The sequence below is a fragment of the Oncorhynchus masou genome, chromosome 9 (genome assembly GCF_036934945.1).
Source record: "Oncorhynchus masou masou isolate Uvic2021 chromosome 9, UVic_Omas_1.1, whole genome shotgun sequence".
Classification (NCBI taxonomy): domain Eukaryota; kingdom Metazoa; phylum Chordata; class Actinopteri; order Salmoniformes; family Salmonidae; genus Oncorhynchus; species Oncorhynchus masou.
In genome coordinates this window covers 40,629,005-40,646,866 of record NC_088220.1, presented here as the reverse complement: position 1 = coordinate 40,646,866, position 17,862 = coordinate 40,629,005, and the positions used below count along the sequence as shown (strand labels likewise).

The window sequence follows — 17,862 nt, the reverse complement described above, 5'->3', positions numbered from 1 at the left end:
TAACTCATCTGGCAAGAGTTTTCAAATACAAAGGACTACAGTCGTGGCCAAAGTTTTGAGAATGACACAAATATTAATTTTCACAAATTCTGCTGCCTCAGTGTCTTTAGATATTTTTGTCAGATGTTACTATGGAATACTGAAGTATAATTACAAGCATTTCATAAGTGTCAAAGGCTTTTGTTGACAATTACATGAAGTTGATGCAAAGAGTCAATATTTGCAGTGTTGACACTTCTTTTTCAAGACCTCTGCAATCCGCCCTGGCATGCTGTCAATTAACTTCTGGGCCACATCCTGACTAATGGCAGCCCATTCTTGCAAAATCAATGCTTGGAGTTTGTGGGTTTTAATCTGTCCACCCACCTCTTGAGGATTGACCACAAGTTCTCAATGGGATTAAGGTCTGGGTAGTTTCCTGGCCATGGACCCAATATATTGATGTTTTGTTCCCCGAGCAAATTTTGCCTTATAGCAAGGTGCTCCATCATGCTGGAAAATACTTTGTTCATCACCAAACTGTTCCTGGATGGTTGTGAGAGGTTGCTCATGGAGGATGTGTTGGTAACATTCTTTATTTCTTTGCTGTGTACTTAGGTCAAATTGTGAGTGAGCCCACTCCCTTGGCTGAGAAGCAACCCTACACATGAATGGTCTCAGGATGCTTTACTGTTGGCATGACACAGGACTGGTGGTAGCGCTCACCTTGTATTCTCTGGACAAGCTTTTTTCCGGATGCCCCAAACAATCGGAAAGGGGATTCAGAGAAAATGGCTTTACCCCAGTCCTCAGCAGTCCAATCCCTGTACCTTTTGCAGAATATCAGTCTGTCCCTGATGTTTTTCCTGGAGAGAAGTGGCTTCTTTGCTGCCCTTCTTGACACCAGGCCATCCTCCATAAGTCTTCTCCCCACTGTGCATTCAGAGGCACTTACACCTGCCTGCTGCCATTCCTTAGCAAGCACTGTACTGGTGGTGCCCCGATCCCGCAGCTGAATCAACTTTAGGAGACGGTCCTGACACTTGCTGGACTTTCTTGGGAGCCCTGAAGCCTTCTTCACAACAATTGAACCGCTCTCCTTGAAGTTCTTGATGATCCGATAAATGGTTGATTTAGGTGCAATCTTACTGGCAGCAATATCCTTGCCTGTGAAGCCCTTTTTGTGCAAAGCAATGAGGGCACGTGTTTCCTTGCAGGTAACCATGGATGACAGAGGAAGAACAATAATTCCAAGCACCACCCTCCTTTTGAAGCTTCCAGTCTGTTATTCGCACTCAATCAGCATGACAGAGTGATCCCCAGCCTTGTCCTCATCAACACTCACACCTGCAATTAATTGCAATTCATCTGATCACTCTTCATAACATTCTGGAGTATATGCAAATTGCCATCATACAAACTGAGGCAGCAGACTTTGTGAAAATTAATATTTGTGTCGATCTCAACTTTTGGCCACGACGGTACAATAACAATACTCAGTTTGCTTTCTTCTGGGCTAAAGGATATAGGGCCTATTTTAATTCCAGATACCGTCCTGCATTAGCAAATCTAAATGTTTTAGTAATGTTGTATCCATAAAGTGTCTCAGAGTAGGAATGCTGATCTAGGATCAGTTTTGACTTTAAGATCATAATGAAAACAATTACATGGACAGAAAGGGGGGGAGGGGTCTGATCCGAGGTCAGAGAGGTTCAATTGGCTTGCTCAAAGTGATACCACTAGGTGGTGTATGACATTTCCACAACTGCATTACATACTATCAATTCACATCTTTCCATGCCAAACATGTAGGCCTAGTTTCAAATATGTTTTTTCTACATATGTTATTTTTACATCATTACGCCATCTGCACATGAAGCACTTCCTGCTCACTCAATGGGGGAAAAAAATCCCCATTAACAACGGATGGCATTTTCAGAGCTCATCTAAAAAGCAGCATGGAGACATGCTTACACAGAAATCAGGGGTTTGCTTTAATTACTTGTAATTCATAACAAACAAAGGATAACTAGGAGTTCTTGGTGTCGTTGGCACTAATGACTGTATCGCCATGTGCCGCTACTAACAATTCTTGACAACCTTGTGTCACTGCTCCCGCTCTCCCAGTCTCCTTCATAGCCTCTAGTATTCCAAATGTTCACTTCCACTTCCACTTTGCAATCACAGTTTGTCTGCATTCCTCACTATTGGATTTCCATTCTGGGCGTGGAAAGTGACGAATCCTTCTACCCAGGGACATGTTCACAGAATTGGGTTGAGTGTGAATCCAAAAACCTGCTAGAATTTATGTAGCACTTCCTTCTTAGTTAAACCAAACAGCTTGAACATAGTGGTTCACAGTTTACACATTTAGTTTTGGCCTCACTGGTTTATATGGACACAGCTTATTCAGTGGTAAACAAAACCACAATGCACTGTATGTTGCTAAGGGACCGTCTCTGTTGACAGACTGAAGTACTGACCTAGAGTTCACTTAACAGGGTGTGTGTGTGTGTGTGCTGGCGTGAAACAGAAACAGACTCATTACATGGAAAGGCAGCAGACACCCCAGTATATAAAAGTATATATACAGTAATATTGTGGACATATTCATTGAAAATAAGAATTTGTTCTTTAACTTACTTGCCTAGTTAGTTAAAGGTTAAATAATAAAAGGATCATGCCGAGATGAATCTGAGCACTCCACTGACATTTGCCCTGTTCATAAAATCCATCAGATAATGTTTAGACTGAGGGGCTCCCCCTTACACTTGTCTCTGTGGTAGATGGGGAAAGAGCAGGGGAGGAATGACTGCCACCACCCTCTCATTGAACCATGGAAGTTCAAGGACGACCGCGGTACTGCTTGCAGAAAACAGGATCCCCATTATAATGAATGGAAAAATGGCAATCTTCGTGGTCAATCTTTGTGTAAATAAAACATGTTTTAAAAGACAATCATAGTACCAATAATTGCTTATAAAACACCAGATGTATATCCTTGAACCGATTATTTTAAAATCGCAAACAAAACTAGTATTTTTAGCTTTATTTATAATTTTGCTCCTAATTGCAACCTGCAGTACCTCATTTGGCCGTCAACTTGAGTTAAGGCGTCCACATACTTCCCATCTGGAACAGTTTGTGCATCACAGGAAGTTGGTGGCAAGTTAAATGGGGAGGACAGACTCGTGGTAATGGCTGGAGTGGAATTAGTGGAATGATATCAAACACATAGTTTCTATTTTGAGGAAGTGGATGGCTATGGAGTTTCAAGATGGACAAAACAGTACGATTGCCGCTTTTTTCTATTTTTTCGAACTAAGGTCTTTTACGGGAGTATGCGAGCACACTCATTCGGCTCGCCTAACCGAACTCAAGAATGTGGAAGGCGTTACTCAATGAGAAGGGACATCACTGAGCTCAAACTGTGCATGTTATATACCCTTGAGCCGCCATCTTAACCGACTTAATTTGGATTCAATGCGCTATTGAGTCTTCACATAGGAATAATGGTGTCACGTGATTAGGACCATCACCGACAAAAACAAACCTTGGTCGACTTCGAGTCATCCTGTTCTTTTCGACCAATCAATTGGTCAAAATGTTGAAACTTATTTTTCCATATACAGTGCCTTGCGAAAGTATTCGGCCCCCTTGAACTTTGCGACCTTTTGCCACATTTCAGGCTTCAAACAAAAAGATATAAAACTGTATTTTTTTGTGAAGAATCAACAACAAGTGGGACACAATCATGAAGTGGAACGACATTTATTGGATATTTTAAACTTTTTTAACAAATCAAAAACTGAATAATTGGGCGTGCAAAATTTACTTTCAGTGCAGCAAACTCTCTCCAGAAGTTCAGTGAGGATCTCTGAATGATCCAATGTTGACCTAAATGACTAATGATGATAAATACAATCCACCTGTGTGTAATCAAGTCTCCGTATAAATGCACCTGCACTGTGATAGTCTCAGAGGTCCGTTAAAAGCGCAGAGAGCATCATGAAGAACAAGGAACATACCAGGCAGGTCCGAGATACTGTTGTGAAGAAGTTTAAAGCCGGATTTGGATACAAAAAGATTTCCCAAGCTTTAAACATCCCAACGAGCACTGTGCAAGCGATAATATTGAAATGGAAGGAGTATCAGACCACTGCAAATCTACCAAGACCTGGCCGTCCCTCTAAACTTTCAGCTCATACAAGGAGAAGACTGATCAGAGATGCAGCCAAGAGGCCCATGATCACTCTGGATGAACTGCAGAGATCTACAGCTGAGGTGGGAGACTCTGTCCATAGGACAACAATCAGTCATTTACTGCACAAATCTGGCCTTTATGGAAGTGGCAAGAAGAAAGCCATTTCTTAAAGATATCCATAAAAAGCATCATGGTTTGGGCCTGCTTTTCTTCAGCAGGGACAGGGAAGATGGTTAAAATTGATGGGAAGATGGATGGAGCCAAATACAGGACCATTCTGGAAGAAAACCTGATGGAGCCTGCAAAAGACCTCAGACTGGGACGGAGATTTGTCTTCCAACAAGACAATGATCCAAAACATAAAGCAAAATCTACAATGGAATGGTTCATAAACATATCCAGGTGTTAGAATGGCCAAGTCAAAGTCCAGACCTGAATCCAATCGAGAATCTCTGTCATAAATGCTCTCCATCCAACCTCATTGAGCTCGAGCTGTTTTGCAAGGAGGAATGGGAAAAAATTTCAGTCTCTCGATGTGCAAAACTGATAGAGACATACCCCAAGCGACTTACAGCTGTAATCGCAGCAAAAGGTGGCGCTACAAAGTATTAACTTAAGGGGGCTGAATAATTTTGCACGCCCGATTTTTCAGTTTTTGATTTGTTAAAAAAGTTTGAAATATCCAATAAATGTCGTTCCACTTCATGATTGTGTCCCACTTGTTGTTGATTCTTCACAAAAAAATACAGTTTATATCTTTATGTTTGAAGCCTGAAATGTGGCAAAAGATCGCAAAGTTCAAGGGTGCCGAATACTTTCGCAAGGCACTGTATAAAACCAACGACATAGGCACTGAGCTTGTCTGATGCTTTAAGCAAACTGTTTGATAAAATAATAAAGACACAGAAATTACTCAAGAAAGAGCCCGATGGTCACACTGTGTAAAAAAAAGAAAGACGGCGAGTGCCTGTGTGATTGAAAAAGCCACAACAGCACAGCAAGTGTTTATTGCACTGTCTGTGCTGTTCCTGAAACATAATTTCATCCATTTAGTTAGCAAAATCCCAAATTTGCTTAGAAAAAAAACATTCTGTAATCCCTCAACCCTTGCTCTCTTTACGTGAAACATGTATGTGAACAATAGGGACTGACCTATGACCTATCATAATCACATCAACAAAATGTTTTTTTTACAAACACCGAAAACAGTAATGTCGAGAGCAAAAAGAAACTTGAAGCGGGCGAATGTTTACTGGTTGCTTAGGAGGAAAAGGGGGAGGTCAGATCTGTGGAAGACTTCTAGAAATCAAGAAAAAAGAAGGGTATAGGAGCAAGTGTTGCATGACTATTATGTGTGCCAATCAGTTACATTTAGATGACAATATTATTTTTTCTGATCACTTGGAACAATGTAAACAACAAATAAATACATATTCAGTGCATTCAGAAAGTATTCAGACCCCTTGACTTTTTCCACATTGTCATGTTACAGCCTTATTCTAAAATGGATTAAATAGTTTTTCCCCTCATCAATCTACACACAATAGTCCATAATGACAAAGCAAAAAAAAAGTTTTGTAACTTCTGCAAATGTCTTAAAAATAAAAAACAGATATCACATTTACACAAATATTCAGACCCTTTACTCAGTACTTTGTTGAAGCACTTTTGGCAGTGATTACAGCCTTGAGTATTCCTGGGTATAATGCTAAAAGCTTGACACACCTTTATTTGAGGAGTTTCTCCCATTCTTCTCTGCAGATCCTCTCAAGCTCTGTCAGGTTGGATGGGGAGATTTGATGCACAGATATTTGCAGTTCTCTCCAGAGATGTCCGAATGGTCTCTGGCTGGGTAATTCATGATGATGATGGTGCCACCACCATGCTTCACTGTAGGGATGGTGTTCAGTTTTACCGGGCAGCCAGCTCTAGGAAGAGTCTTGGTGGTTTCAAACTTCTTCCACTTAAGATTGACAGAGTGGGCCTCCAGAGTAATGCAGCGGTCTAATGCACTGCATCACAGTGCTTGAGGCGTCACTACAGCCCCGGGTTTGATCCCAGGCTGTGTCACAGTCGGCCGTGACCGGGAGTACAAAATTATATATATTTTTTAAAGAGATTGATGGAAGCGACTGTGTTCTTGGGGACCTTCAATGCTGCAGAAATGTTTTGGTATCCTTCCCCAGATACGTGCCTTGACATGATCCCGTCTCAGAGCTCTACGGACAATTCCTTCGACCTCATGGCTTGGTTTTTGCTATGACATGCACCTTTTCAAATCATGTCCAATCAATTGAATTTACCACAGGTGGACACCAATCAAGTTGTAAAAACATCTCAAGGATGATCTATGGAAAAAGGATGCACCTGAGCTCAATTTCGAGTCTCATAGGAAGGGTTCTGAATGCTTTGGAAATAAAGTATTTCAGTTTTAGAATAATTTCAAAATAATTCTGTAATGTAACAAAATGTGGAAAAAGGGAAGGGGTCTGAATACTTTCTGAATGCACTGTATATACAGTACCAGTCAAACATTTGGACACACCTACTCATTCAAGGGTTTTTCTTTATTTGTACTATTTTCTACATTGTTGAATAATAGTGAAGACATCAAAACTACGAAATAACACATAGAAACTCAAAAATGTTAAACAAATCAAAGTATATTTTATATTTGAGATTCTTCAAAGTAGCCACCCATTGCCTTGATGACAGCTTTGCACACTCTTGGAAATTCTCTTAACCAGCTTCATGAGATAGTTACCTGGAATTTCAATTAACATGTGTCTTGTTAAAAGTTCATTTGTGGAATGTATTTCCTTCTTAATGCATTTGAGCCAATCAGTTGTGTTGTGACAAGTTAGGGGTGGTATACAGAAGTCAATATTATGGCAAGAACAGCTCAAATAAGCAAAGAGAAACTACAGTCCATTATTACTTTATGACATGAAGGTCAGTCAAAACGGAAAATGTCAAGAACTTTGAAAGTTTCTTCAAACGCAATCATAAAAACTATCAAGGGCTATGACAAAACTGGCTCTCATGAGGACCGCCACAGGAAAGGAAGACCCAGAGATGTCTCTGCTGCAGAGGATAAGTTCATTAGAGTTAACTGCACCTCAGGTTGCAGCTCAAATAAATGCTACAGAGTTCAAGTAACAGACACATCTCAACAACTGTTCAGAGGATACTCAGGCCTTCATGGTCGAATTGATGCAAAGAAACCACTACTAAAGGACATCAATAATAAGAAGAGACTTGTTTGGGCCAAGAAACACAAGCAATGGACATTAGACTGGTGGAAGGTGGTCTTTTGGTCTGATGAGTCCAAATTTGAGATTTTTGGTTCTAACCGCCGTGTCTTTGTGAGACGTAGAGTAGGTGAATGGATGATCTCTGCATGTATGGTTCTCACAGTGAAGCATGGAGGAGGTGGTGTGATGGTGTGGGGGTGCTTTGCTGGTGACACTTTCTGTGATTTATTTAGAATTAAAGGCACACTTAACCAGCATGGCTACCACAGCATTCTGCAGCGATACGCCATCCAATCTGGTTTGCGACTATCATTTGTTTTTCAAAAGGACAACGGCTCAACCCACCTCCAGGCTGTGTAAGGGCTATTTGAGAAGGTTTGTGATGAGTTGGACCGCAGAGTGAAGGAAAAGTAGCCAACAAGTGGTCAGCATATATGGGAACTGCTTCAAGACTATTGGAAAATCATTCCAGGTGAAGCTGGTTGAGAGAATCCCAAGAGTGTGCAAAGCTGGCATCAAGGCAAAGGGTGGCTACTTTGAAGAATCTAAAATATATTCTGATTTGTTTAACACTTTTTTTGGTTACTATATGATTTTGTATGTGTTATTTCATAGTTGTCTAGGTGTTATTTCATGATGTCTTAACTATTATTCTACAATGCAGTCGGTAGTACAAATTAAGAAAAGACCTTGAATGAGTAGGTGTTCTAAAACTTTTGACCGGTAGTGTATATTTGCCTTTAAAGTTGGAGCACATCGACTGGTATTTCCATCAATGTATAAAAAGCATTATTTATTTTTTACCCAGACAAAATTGGCCAGCAACCTATTTATTTATTTTTGGGGCCAAATACGGCAAACGGAAACCGTGGGCCACAGCTAAATAACTACTTAGCAAGATACCGAAGAAGAAATGTAATTCACCCTCCGTAAACCCAATCCCGACAGTGCCTATTTCATATCCAAATGTTTAGCTAGCTAGCTAACGTTTACATATATTCGCTAGCAAGCACAACATAGCTACTTAGCTATATAGTGCAGTGTCCTTAGCTAGCTAGATAACTTGGCAGCTAACACAGGCAGTTATTTCATGTAAACTGGCTAATCCATTGTAATATAATTATATCAATACGAGCTAAAGTGGTTAACTAGCATGAAGGAAGTATTTAGTGTTTTGTGCATTGTGTCTGTGCACTTAGCTAGCTACCATCCCATTGCCTACATTGCATACCAAGTCTGACTGGTTCATCCGTGGATGTACGGAGAAAATGCCTTTGCCATTTTAAAAGTAGAAATGGTTCGTTCGTCACTAATGGATCGTCATGCAGCAGGTACCGCTTTTGTTGTAGCAAGATAAGGGACAGCCTCCCACTGTGATAAGTAACTATCAGCAGTTTCTCGGTGTGTTTCATGCTTTAGTGTCTGTTCGGGTTTTTTTTTTTTTTTTTTTTTACTTTATTTAACTAGGCAAGTCAGTTAAGAACAAATTCTTATTTTCATTGACAGTCTAGGAACAGTGGGTTAACTGCCTTGTTCAGGGGCTGAAAGACCAATTTTTTACCTTGTCAGCTCAGGGATTCAATCTTGCAACCATTCATTTACTAGTCCAATGCTCTAACCACTAGGCTACCTGCCGCCCCACCTCAACATCAAGACATTGAAGTCATGTGGAAAGAACTGACTATTTACCGACTCATTTGGGAGTTTACTAGAGTTGGGGAGGTCCTTGCCAATGTACTGTATCATGATAAAATGTAATCATGAGGTCCCTGACAATACCCAGCCCTAGTAATTTACACCACGTCAAGGTTGAAGAATGAGATTTATACTTCTAATTGCCAAGAACAGGCCTGTATAAATATCTGACAGGGTGATGTCAGATCAGATGGAGCCGTTTCTTCCACAGCCAGCGTGACTAAAGCATTCTTCACCACTTCCTCTCTCCCACTTCCTGAGTGGCATGAAAAACTCACATGGTCTATTTCCTGCTGTTCTCTTCTCACACAGACCCTCTATCTACACAATTGAGGACCAGGCCACCAGGGACACCATACAAAATCACAAAATGACATAGCAGTATTAGATAGAAGAATTTATATCTACCTCTATCAGCCAAATTAGTTTTACCACAACAGTAACACCACAGCACAACTGAGTCATTGAAATGTAGGCATCCACTACTATTGATATGGTAGGCTTCTGTATACAGTAGACGTTGTACTGTTGTGTTGTATCACTCTTTGGTGGCCATGGCATGTTAGCATATTAGCCGTGTTTGAACTAGGCTTATTCTTTCTTTCAGTATTTTTTAATGGAAGTATCACGCCCCATCTTCACACATGTAGCTGTGACCTGATGTGCACCCTAAAGCCCCTAAAAACGTGCCAAAATTTGAATCACTGAGGTATAACAATCCCTTCCTCTCTCTTTGTGTGTGTGTGTGTGTGTGTGTGTGTGTTGAACTCTGTGTGACCTTTGAGATACTGATCTACACTAATCCTTTTGCTATAGCTAAAAGAGAGCATTGGCGAAAAGGACTATGGCATTCTAGGAATTTGGCAGTCATACGCCTATACTGTCACCTGATCATATGAAAGTTTACATGAGGTACGCTAGTGTGGTTACAATGTAAGATGTCATTTGCTTGATGTTGTTTACTTGGCAAGAAGACAAATTTTACACCTACATCATGGATTTCCATCTTCAGCCTGAGAAACTTTAGCTAGTAGTCCCAACAGAATTCCAGAACATGAACGGAAACCATGTAACCACAACAGTGAAAATAATATAGGATATCTCCCCTGAGAAATGTAATCTCATCCAAAATATTTCATTTAGACAAAAGATACTATTTTTACACTATTTTGTTCGCCAATGCTATGAGCAACCATTAACATTGTGAATCAAGGGGTCCAGTAACCCTCCACAATGACAGTCTATTATTCCACCCTACTGTATAATCTCTTATGTCACTTGTCTATTTATCATATAAACCTTGGCATGGAATCTAGCTAGGGTATTTATGCAATAAGTTAGGACATACATTCATGCACATTTTATTTGTGCAAGTCTAATCATTAATATAATCTATATGACATATGGGCTAGGCCAGTGTTTCCAAATCCAATCCTCGCATACACTCAACAGCACACATTTTTTTAACATTTCTAATTCACATGCATATAAATTACACATTTGTAAATGTGAAATAGGATTAAGACTGGAAAACTGGAGTTGGCAAACACTGGGCTAGGCTACAGTATGAATTTGTCAAATCAACCAACTCCAAATTTGGAGGAGATTAAGTTTTTTTTTCCTGTATTGTACAATCATGTCATCAGTCATACCACCTAAATTGCTTCACACATGAAGTCAGAGAGCAGTCACAAAACGTGTCAGTATGTCAATGTCAACATTATTATTATGCTGACATGCTTTGAGAGCAGCTCTATTCAAATATATTTATGACTACTACACACTGAAATGTAGAGTAAATAAGCTTTTCTGCCTCTCAGTTAATTAAATTGGCCTTAAATTGGTTTTCACGTATGTTAACTGAATCAAAATCTTTGAGATTCACTTACATTAAACGAGTTGAAATACAGCTTAGCATTTACTCCATATCATTATTAAGACAATATAACCCACATAATCCTCCAGTTGTCAAGGGATCTTGGGGTACATATGGTGGCACACTTCACTCTCTCTCTGAGGTCACAATTTACTCTGGAATGCAGAGGAGGGGGCTCTAGGTCTGGATAACCGGATCTCCTGAATTCCTTCAAAATGACTTCACTCCTTCTGTTCATTCCGTTAGAAGTCAAAGGTGCTTGGCGGTTATACTTTGATAACTGCAAACAAGGGGCAACCAAAAATGACTCATACATGACATTTGTGACAGACAACCTGATAAAAGTGGCCTTAACCTTAAAATCATCTGAGGTGTTATCCTGATGTCCTTGGCTGTTATTTTGTGTCCAAATCACAAACCAGAGCCCAGATAGTATTGTTGTGACGTTATCCTGCCGGTGACTCAATAAAACAAACACAGCTTTCAAATGTTTGTCTCCTCATCAGAGTCGCTTTCAACAGGTCAGACTGAGCCTTTCGCTGAAGTCTAAAGGGAATCATACTGCCCTGCCACCACAACTCTCAGTGGCGCTGCTTTGAAATGACAACCTCCACCTCTAATCCACTTTAAAACAGACTCATCACTATCCCTAAATTCTGGCCTCAATCCACACACATTCCCACTGATCACAGACAATCTCTGAATCTCTTTCTCTGGAAGAAATCAAGGGTGGCAAAGTCAGGGAAAGTGTTGGGAAATATTTTGGCGTGTATATAAGCCTGCGTGCATCAAGGCATGCATGTGCAAAGAGGGGAGAAAAAAAGGAGGGAAAAACTAAAAGTCAGATCAAGGCTCCACCCAGGGATGAATGATGACTTCCTCCCTCCACTCTCAGGCCATCTGGGTTAGCAAGAGCCAGAGCACCCAGAGCACGGGCCTGCATCTCTTTGCCTTGGCTGCACTGTTGAGGATTAGGCAACACTAGTGAACATGCCTGAGACCTCTTAAGGATTGTGTACCGCGCAGTGAGCTCACCGAATGATAGAGTCCTGGGATGACATCAGCATTCAGCAAGGCAGTAGTAAGGCAGCACCTAAGAACACTAAAGACCGGACTGTGGTGTCAACGAATGGAAGGCAGAGGCTGGGCGACTGGAGGACATTTGAGAGTTACATGGTGTTGTTGTAACGCTCTACATTTCCACAACATTTAAATACCACATGAACTGCACCCTCTCGGGAGACCACGGGGGTTCTAGTCCTACTATGTCATTACAGTCTACAAAACACAGGGGTTTTCTGCTGGCCAGAAATCACAGCCATTCTATTTACGTTAGTTAACCCTGCTGGAACACATACCAGAGATTACAAGTTTTGTGCCTCCAGCATTGCACCCCATTCCAACCCCTCCCCACTGCCTGCAACCCAAGAGCTAGAGGAATTATTTATTTGTTTTGTTAGTACTTCTCGTCAGTCATTCTTGGGCTGGGAATTGCTAGAGACCTCGCGATACAATATCACAATACTTAGGTGCCAATACGATATGTATTGCGATTTGATACTGTGATTTTATTGCGATAAAAGAGGGACAAGAGAGAGCCATGAGAAAACAAAAAAAGTGCTGGAAACAAATTGGCACCCTATTTTATTTAAAGATGGAAAACTCGCTATGAAGAAGAAATATGGAAGTTTTGGTACAGGTACAGCCAACTAGCGCAAAAAGAATATCGCAATATTGTCAAAGCGATGCAATACAATAATATCAACAAAAATAATATCCCGATATGTAATTAGCTATTTATTTATTATACACAGAGCTCCGTGTGACTGCTCCTCTGGTCTAGAGTCTTAGCTTGAGGCAACGAGAGGTTTGCAATTGCATAAGCCGAATGGAGCAGCTCACCAATGGGCAGATTCTCCCAGTCACAACAGCCCTACTGCTCAAGACAGAAGAGTCCTGCCCATCGCAGTCAGGACATAGTTGAGTAAAAATTAGAAGGACATATTTGGTAAACAAAGTCATAAAGTCGGCCAGATAGCCATCCTGCTCTTTAATTTTAGGCTAAACGGATAATCTTCTTTACCTTAGTGGTGGCCAAGGTTAGGGCATTGTCCTGGATAACTCATCATCTCTCTTGATCCACAGATTAACTGAATGAACTCGCTGTCATACTAGACTTAACTACTTAACATGCTGGCCTTGTACAGGAACCCTTCCCAGGTTACACTATAGTAAGTCAGTGACAGGAAATGGAGCAGTGTCAAGACATGTGATCAGCTCAACTGTATGCCTACATCCTGGTTGAGCAGAGGAGGCAACTTTGCCTTCTTTGACTTTTGCTCAAGGAGCTTACAAACAGCAGGGCAAGAACAGTCCACTGTACCGCAGTTGATTGACAACTCTGGTGGCACAGAAAGCCCTGTGGCGGCAAGTGGCAAAAGTTTAACTTTTTTCGATTCAAGCGGCAGAGGCAAATATGTGGTTGTGTTCCCATGTAGAATTTCCACTTTCCCTCCCCTTGCGTTTCTGCCGCGGTTTGTAACCTGCTTCTTTTACAGCCCATCTTTCCAACCAGTTTTAGTTTCCCACAGGGTGAGTGGAGCGGTCATTATGATGACCACACTGAAGAGAGACCACATCCCTTCAGTGTTGTAATTAAGACATGAGAGTCCACCTTAAAAAATCCTGAGATTGTCCTACATACATTGGTGACTAATTATTACTGAACATGGTTTATTTTGTGGAAAATTTTGTTGAAGTTAATTCAGTCAAAGTAGTTTGTGAAATACGAATAATGATGTATACCCTACTTAAATTTCAGGCAAGAGATGAGTTGCTGGGACTCCCGGGCGGCGCAGTGGTTATGGGCGCTGTACTGCAGCGCCAGCTGTGCCATCAGAGACCCTGGGTTCGCGCCCAGGCTCTGTCGTAACCGGCCGCGACCGGGAGGTCTGTTGGGCGACGCACAATTGGCCTAGCATTGTCCGGGTTAGGGAAGGCTTGGTCGGTAGGGATGTCCTTGTCTCATCGCACACCAGCGACTCCTGTGGCGGGCCGGGCGGGCTAACCGAGGTTGCCAGGTGCACGGTGTTTCCTCCGACACATTGGTGCGGCTGGCTTCCGGGTTGGATGCGCGCTGTGTTAAGAAGCAGTGCGGCTAGGTTGGGTTGTGTATCGGAGGATGCATGACTTTCAACCTTCGTCTCTCCCGAGCCCGTACGGGAGTTGTAGGGATGAGACAAGATAGTAGCTACTACAACAATTGGACACTATGAAATTGGGGAGAAAAAGGGGTAAAATTTAAAATTTAAAAAAAGAGATGAGGTGCTCTGGGCAGTAATATCTCAATAGACCCTAGAGACACTACGATCACAACTATACACCTCCTATATCAACCAGTGTGTGGGTAACTAAACAACCCTAGACACTGTACCAGACTACACTTAGTGGACAATTTATTAGGTACACCATCAGGTGAACGAAAATGGTTCGCTCCTACAGACAGTGAGTCAAGTGACCATGGCTTGCAAAATAAAGCAGGACAGACAGGCATCGAGGCATTCAGTTACTGTTCAATTGAATGTTACAATGTGCAAAACGAGTGCGAGCCGGTTCCAGTATCTCAGAAACGGACGGCATCCTGGGCTTTTCACACACAACAGTGTCTAGGATTTACAGAGAATGGTGCGACAAACAGAAAAACGGTCAGCGGCAGTGGCCAAAAACAGTTTGTTGATGAGAGGTCAAAGGAGAATGGCAAGAATCGTGCAAACTAACAGGCTGGCACAAACAGGTAAATAACGACGCAGTACAACAGTGGTGTGCAGAACGGCATCTCGGAATGCACAGATGACCACACCGGGTCCCACTCCTATCAGCTAAAAACAAAAAAGAAGCAGCTCCAGTGGGCCCCCGATCAACAACACTGGGAAATTGAGGAGTGGAAAAACATTGCCTGGTCCGATGAATCCTGGTTCCTGTAATGGTGTGGGGAATGTTTTCCTGGCACACTTTAGGTCCCTTGATACCAATTGAGCAATGTTTCCATGCCCCAAAGAATTCAGGCTGTTCTGGAGGCAAAGGGGTGTCCAACCCAGTACTAAATGGGTGTACCTAATAAACTGGACACTGAGTGTATATCAACCAGTGTGGGGGTAACTAAACAACGCTAGACACTGTATCAGACGAGGCCGATAGGGAGACTCCACAGCTGAATTGAATAATGAAATAAAGTCTGTTAGATACAAGCGATCAGTTATTATCAACAAGTAACTTAGCTGCCTAGCCTATGCACTGCTGCTTGGTGGTTGTTCATGTCATAGTGCTGATAATACCGTTTACTTTGGTTCAGGTTTTATCTATAATGCTGACACTCATGCACAGCACAAAAGACTGCTCTGCAGTCAATAGATATTTTTAAGCGTGTCTTGTGCCACAGGGACGCAGTGCATGACGTGATGTAGTCAACTCCCCAGGGTTACTAGCGTGAGCAGTGGGGTTGGTTCATAAACTGTTGTGATGGATTGACTTTAACACACGGGCATACAAAACAGTAAATGGGGCATGCGCATAAATTCCTTTGCATGGCTTTCAACACCCAAACTTATGAGTTGTAAAACTGATTCACTCATAACTAGCATGCGAAAACTATGTAACAATTTATGTAACTTGGTCAAAATGACATATTGCAATGGGAAGTCTGTATATCAGGTAACCCTTGAATGTCAAATAACAGGACACAGTTCAAATTAACTTTTCAAAGGAAGTTGGCTCAGAAAACACCTACCAGTTTTTTGTTTTTACTTTCATCCTCTTTTTCCTTCTTTTTATTAGGTTTATTAGGATCCTCTCCACCACTTGCTTGATCCATTTTGAGATTTAGTTCCTGTACAGACTTCAGAAGACTCCTCAAAAGTCAACTCCACCACTCTTGTGAACACTTTCAAAAATACCAGTTAGGTTTCCTCAAAACCCATGCCATTCAAGTTGGCTTCAAATAAAAATGTTGGTAAAAGTATTCCAAAGTACGGTCCGTTTGTTCTTATAATTGTATCCAGCTGAGAAGTAAAACACTTTTGCTTGACGAAGAAAGGTGTGGCAGGGTAGCCCTGTATCCATCCAGATGTCCCTTTATCACAGTAGCAACGGTCTCAGTCTACACCGCAGAGAAATCTGGCGCAAAAAGAACAAATTATATTTTAGAATGTCAATGGCAATCGTTCTCATCTGTGGTGCACAAATGTTTATCTAAAAATCACTGTACCGCTCCATGTTGACACCTGCTTTCAGGAATAACATACTTATTATGCAGGTACCTTTGCTGTGAATAGCGTACATCGTAATACCGTACAGCAATGTGTTAAAAACAGCCAGTCAACGGTTTTTTTTAAGAAGAAACAAGATGTTGCCATTTACTTGCGTGGAATACAGTTAAATAAATGCATTACTGTTACACAAAACAAACTTAGTAGCTGACTATGTAGCATGGATATTAACAATGTAACAACCTAATACAAATGTAGCAGTGTTACCATGATTATATGGAGAGTTTACACTGTCAAGACACATTGTAAACATGCAACATTACTGCCAACAAATCCACAATATTAATGAAATGTATTTGAAATATCAAACATTTTATAGGATAGGAAAACCACCGTTGCTGCCGAAGCGCTTACTTTAGAAATGCCTTACAAAACGGGGAGCAAATACATTTTATTTGACCTGAATAGCTCCAATAAACTTAATTGACTTGCTGCAGTCGCTTAAAATATGTAAACAATGTAACAATTAAATAAATCTGTCAAAGACAACTCACAAAATATCATCCCAAGCTTACCATTTCAACCAAACATGAGAGCCAGGCCCACTGTAGTTCTGCTCACCGAACATTCCGATTCGCCCACGGGCCATGTGAGGAAGCAAGTATTCCGTCAGCCATTGGTCACATCAGCGATCACTCGAGGGGTCGCGGTTGCTGGCGTCAACGAGGAGGAGACTGTTGTTGAAATGGAGAGTTCAGACTGATTTCACAGCGACTGGATAGGGTTTAAATCATACAATGCTCGCAGCGAACATAAGGTAATCCAGCAAGCGAGCGTGTACGTTTCTGTTCATCGTGGCATGTTTGTGAGCGACGGATAGCGCGAAAGCGCGAACCGAACACAATAGGTTGCTTATATTTGATATAGCTAAACTACAAATGGAGGAAAACTATGAAATAATATTTTAGACTGATCCAATAGAAATCAAACTCTACTCCACTAACTCAATTTTTTAACCTAATTTGGGATCACAACTATAGCTGGATGTGCATGTTTGAATACATAATCGCATGAGATATTTCATATTTAAAAGTCTGATGACAGTCAGACTTATTTTGTCCCATGACAGAACATTTTAAAGTATCGCCATCATGCATCGTCTGCCTTACAGGAATACAGTTACTGGAGCAGAAAACTGTCCCCCACAGGCCACAGACTGCAGGTGCCATTTTCCCACAGACATCTATTGATGTGCCATTCTGAACCATCCAGTCATTGATTTACAACAGAGTACACACACGATGGAAGCAAATTGAATGGTTGTGTGGCCGTTACTTTGAGATGAGTTCAAATGTATTGGAAATGCATGTACATTTAAAAAGGGGCACAAATCAACTTGTTGTGTACAAAGTTTTGCATTTCAGAGCTGCAGCGAAATGCTTATGTTTCTATCACTGGGGCTCCTGAGTGGTATAATGGTCTAAGGCACTGCATCTCAGTGGTTGAAATACAGGCTGCATCACATCCGGCTGTGATTGGGAGTCCCATAGGTCGGAACACAATTGGCCCAGGGTCGTCCAGTTTTGTCGG

The 17,862-nt window shown here is 41.4% G+C and overlaps 1 protein-coding gene across 7 annotated transcripts in view; it reads right to left on the bottom strand.

The window, feature by feature from the left end:
• LOC135545985 (protein diaphanous homolog 2-like) overlaps positions 1–16,903 on the bottom strand; it is a 626,286-nt gene extending 609,383 nt beyond the window's left edge. For 4 of the 7 annotated variants that reach the window (XM_064974017.1, XM_064974023.1, XM_064974020.1 and 1 more), the window contains exons 1-2: positions 16,848–16,903; positions 15,795–16,180 (exon numbers count right to left, since the gene is read on the bottom strand). In XM_064974017.1, coding sequence (XP_064830089.1) covers positions 15,795–15,878 — 84 coding nt within the window. In that variant the 5' untranslated portion in view covers positions 15,879–16,180; positions 16,848–16,903. The other 3 variants (XM_064974018.1, XM_064974019.1, XM_064974024.1) reach the window with 3 other exon arrangements.
• Positions 16,904–17,862: the final 959 nt, after the last annotated feature.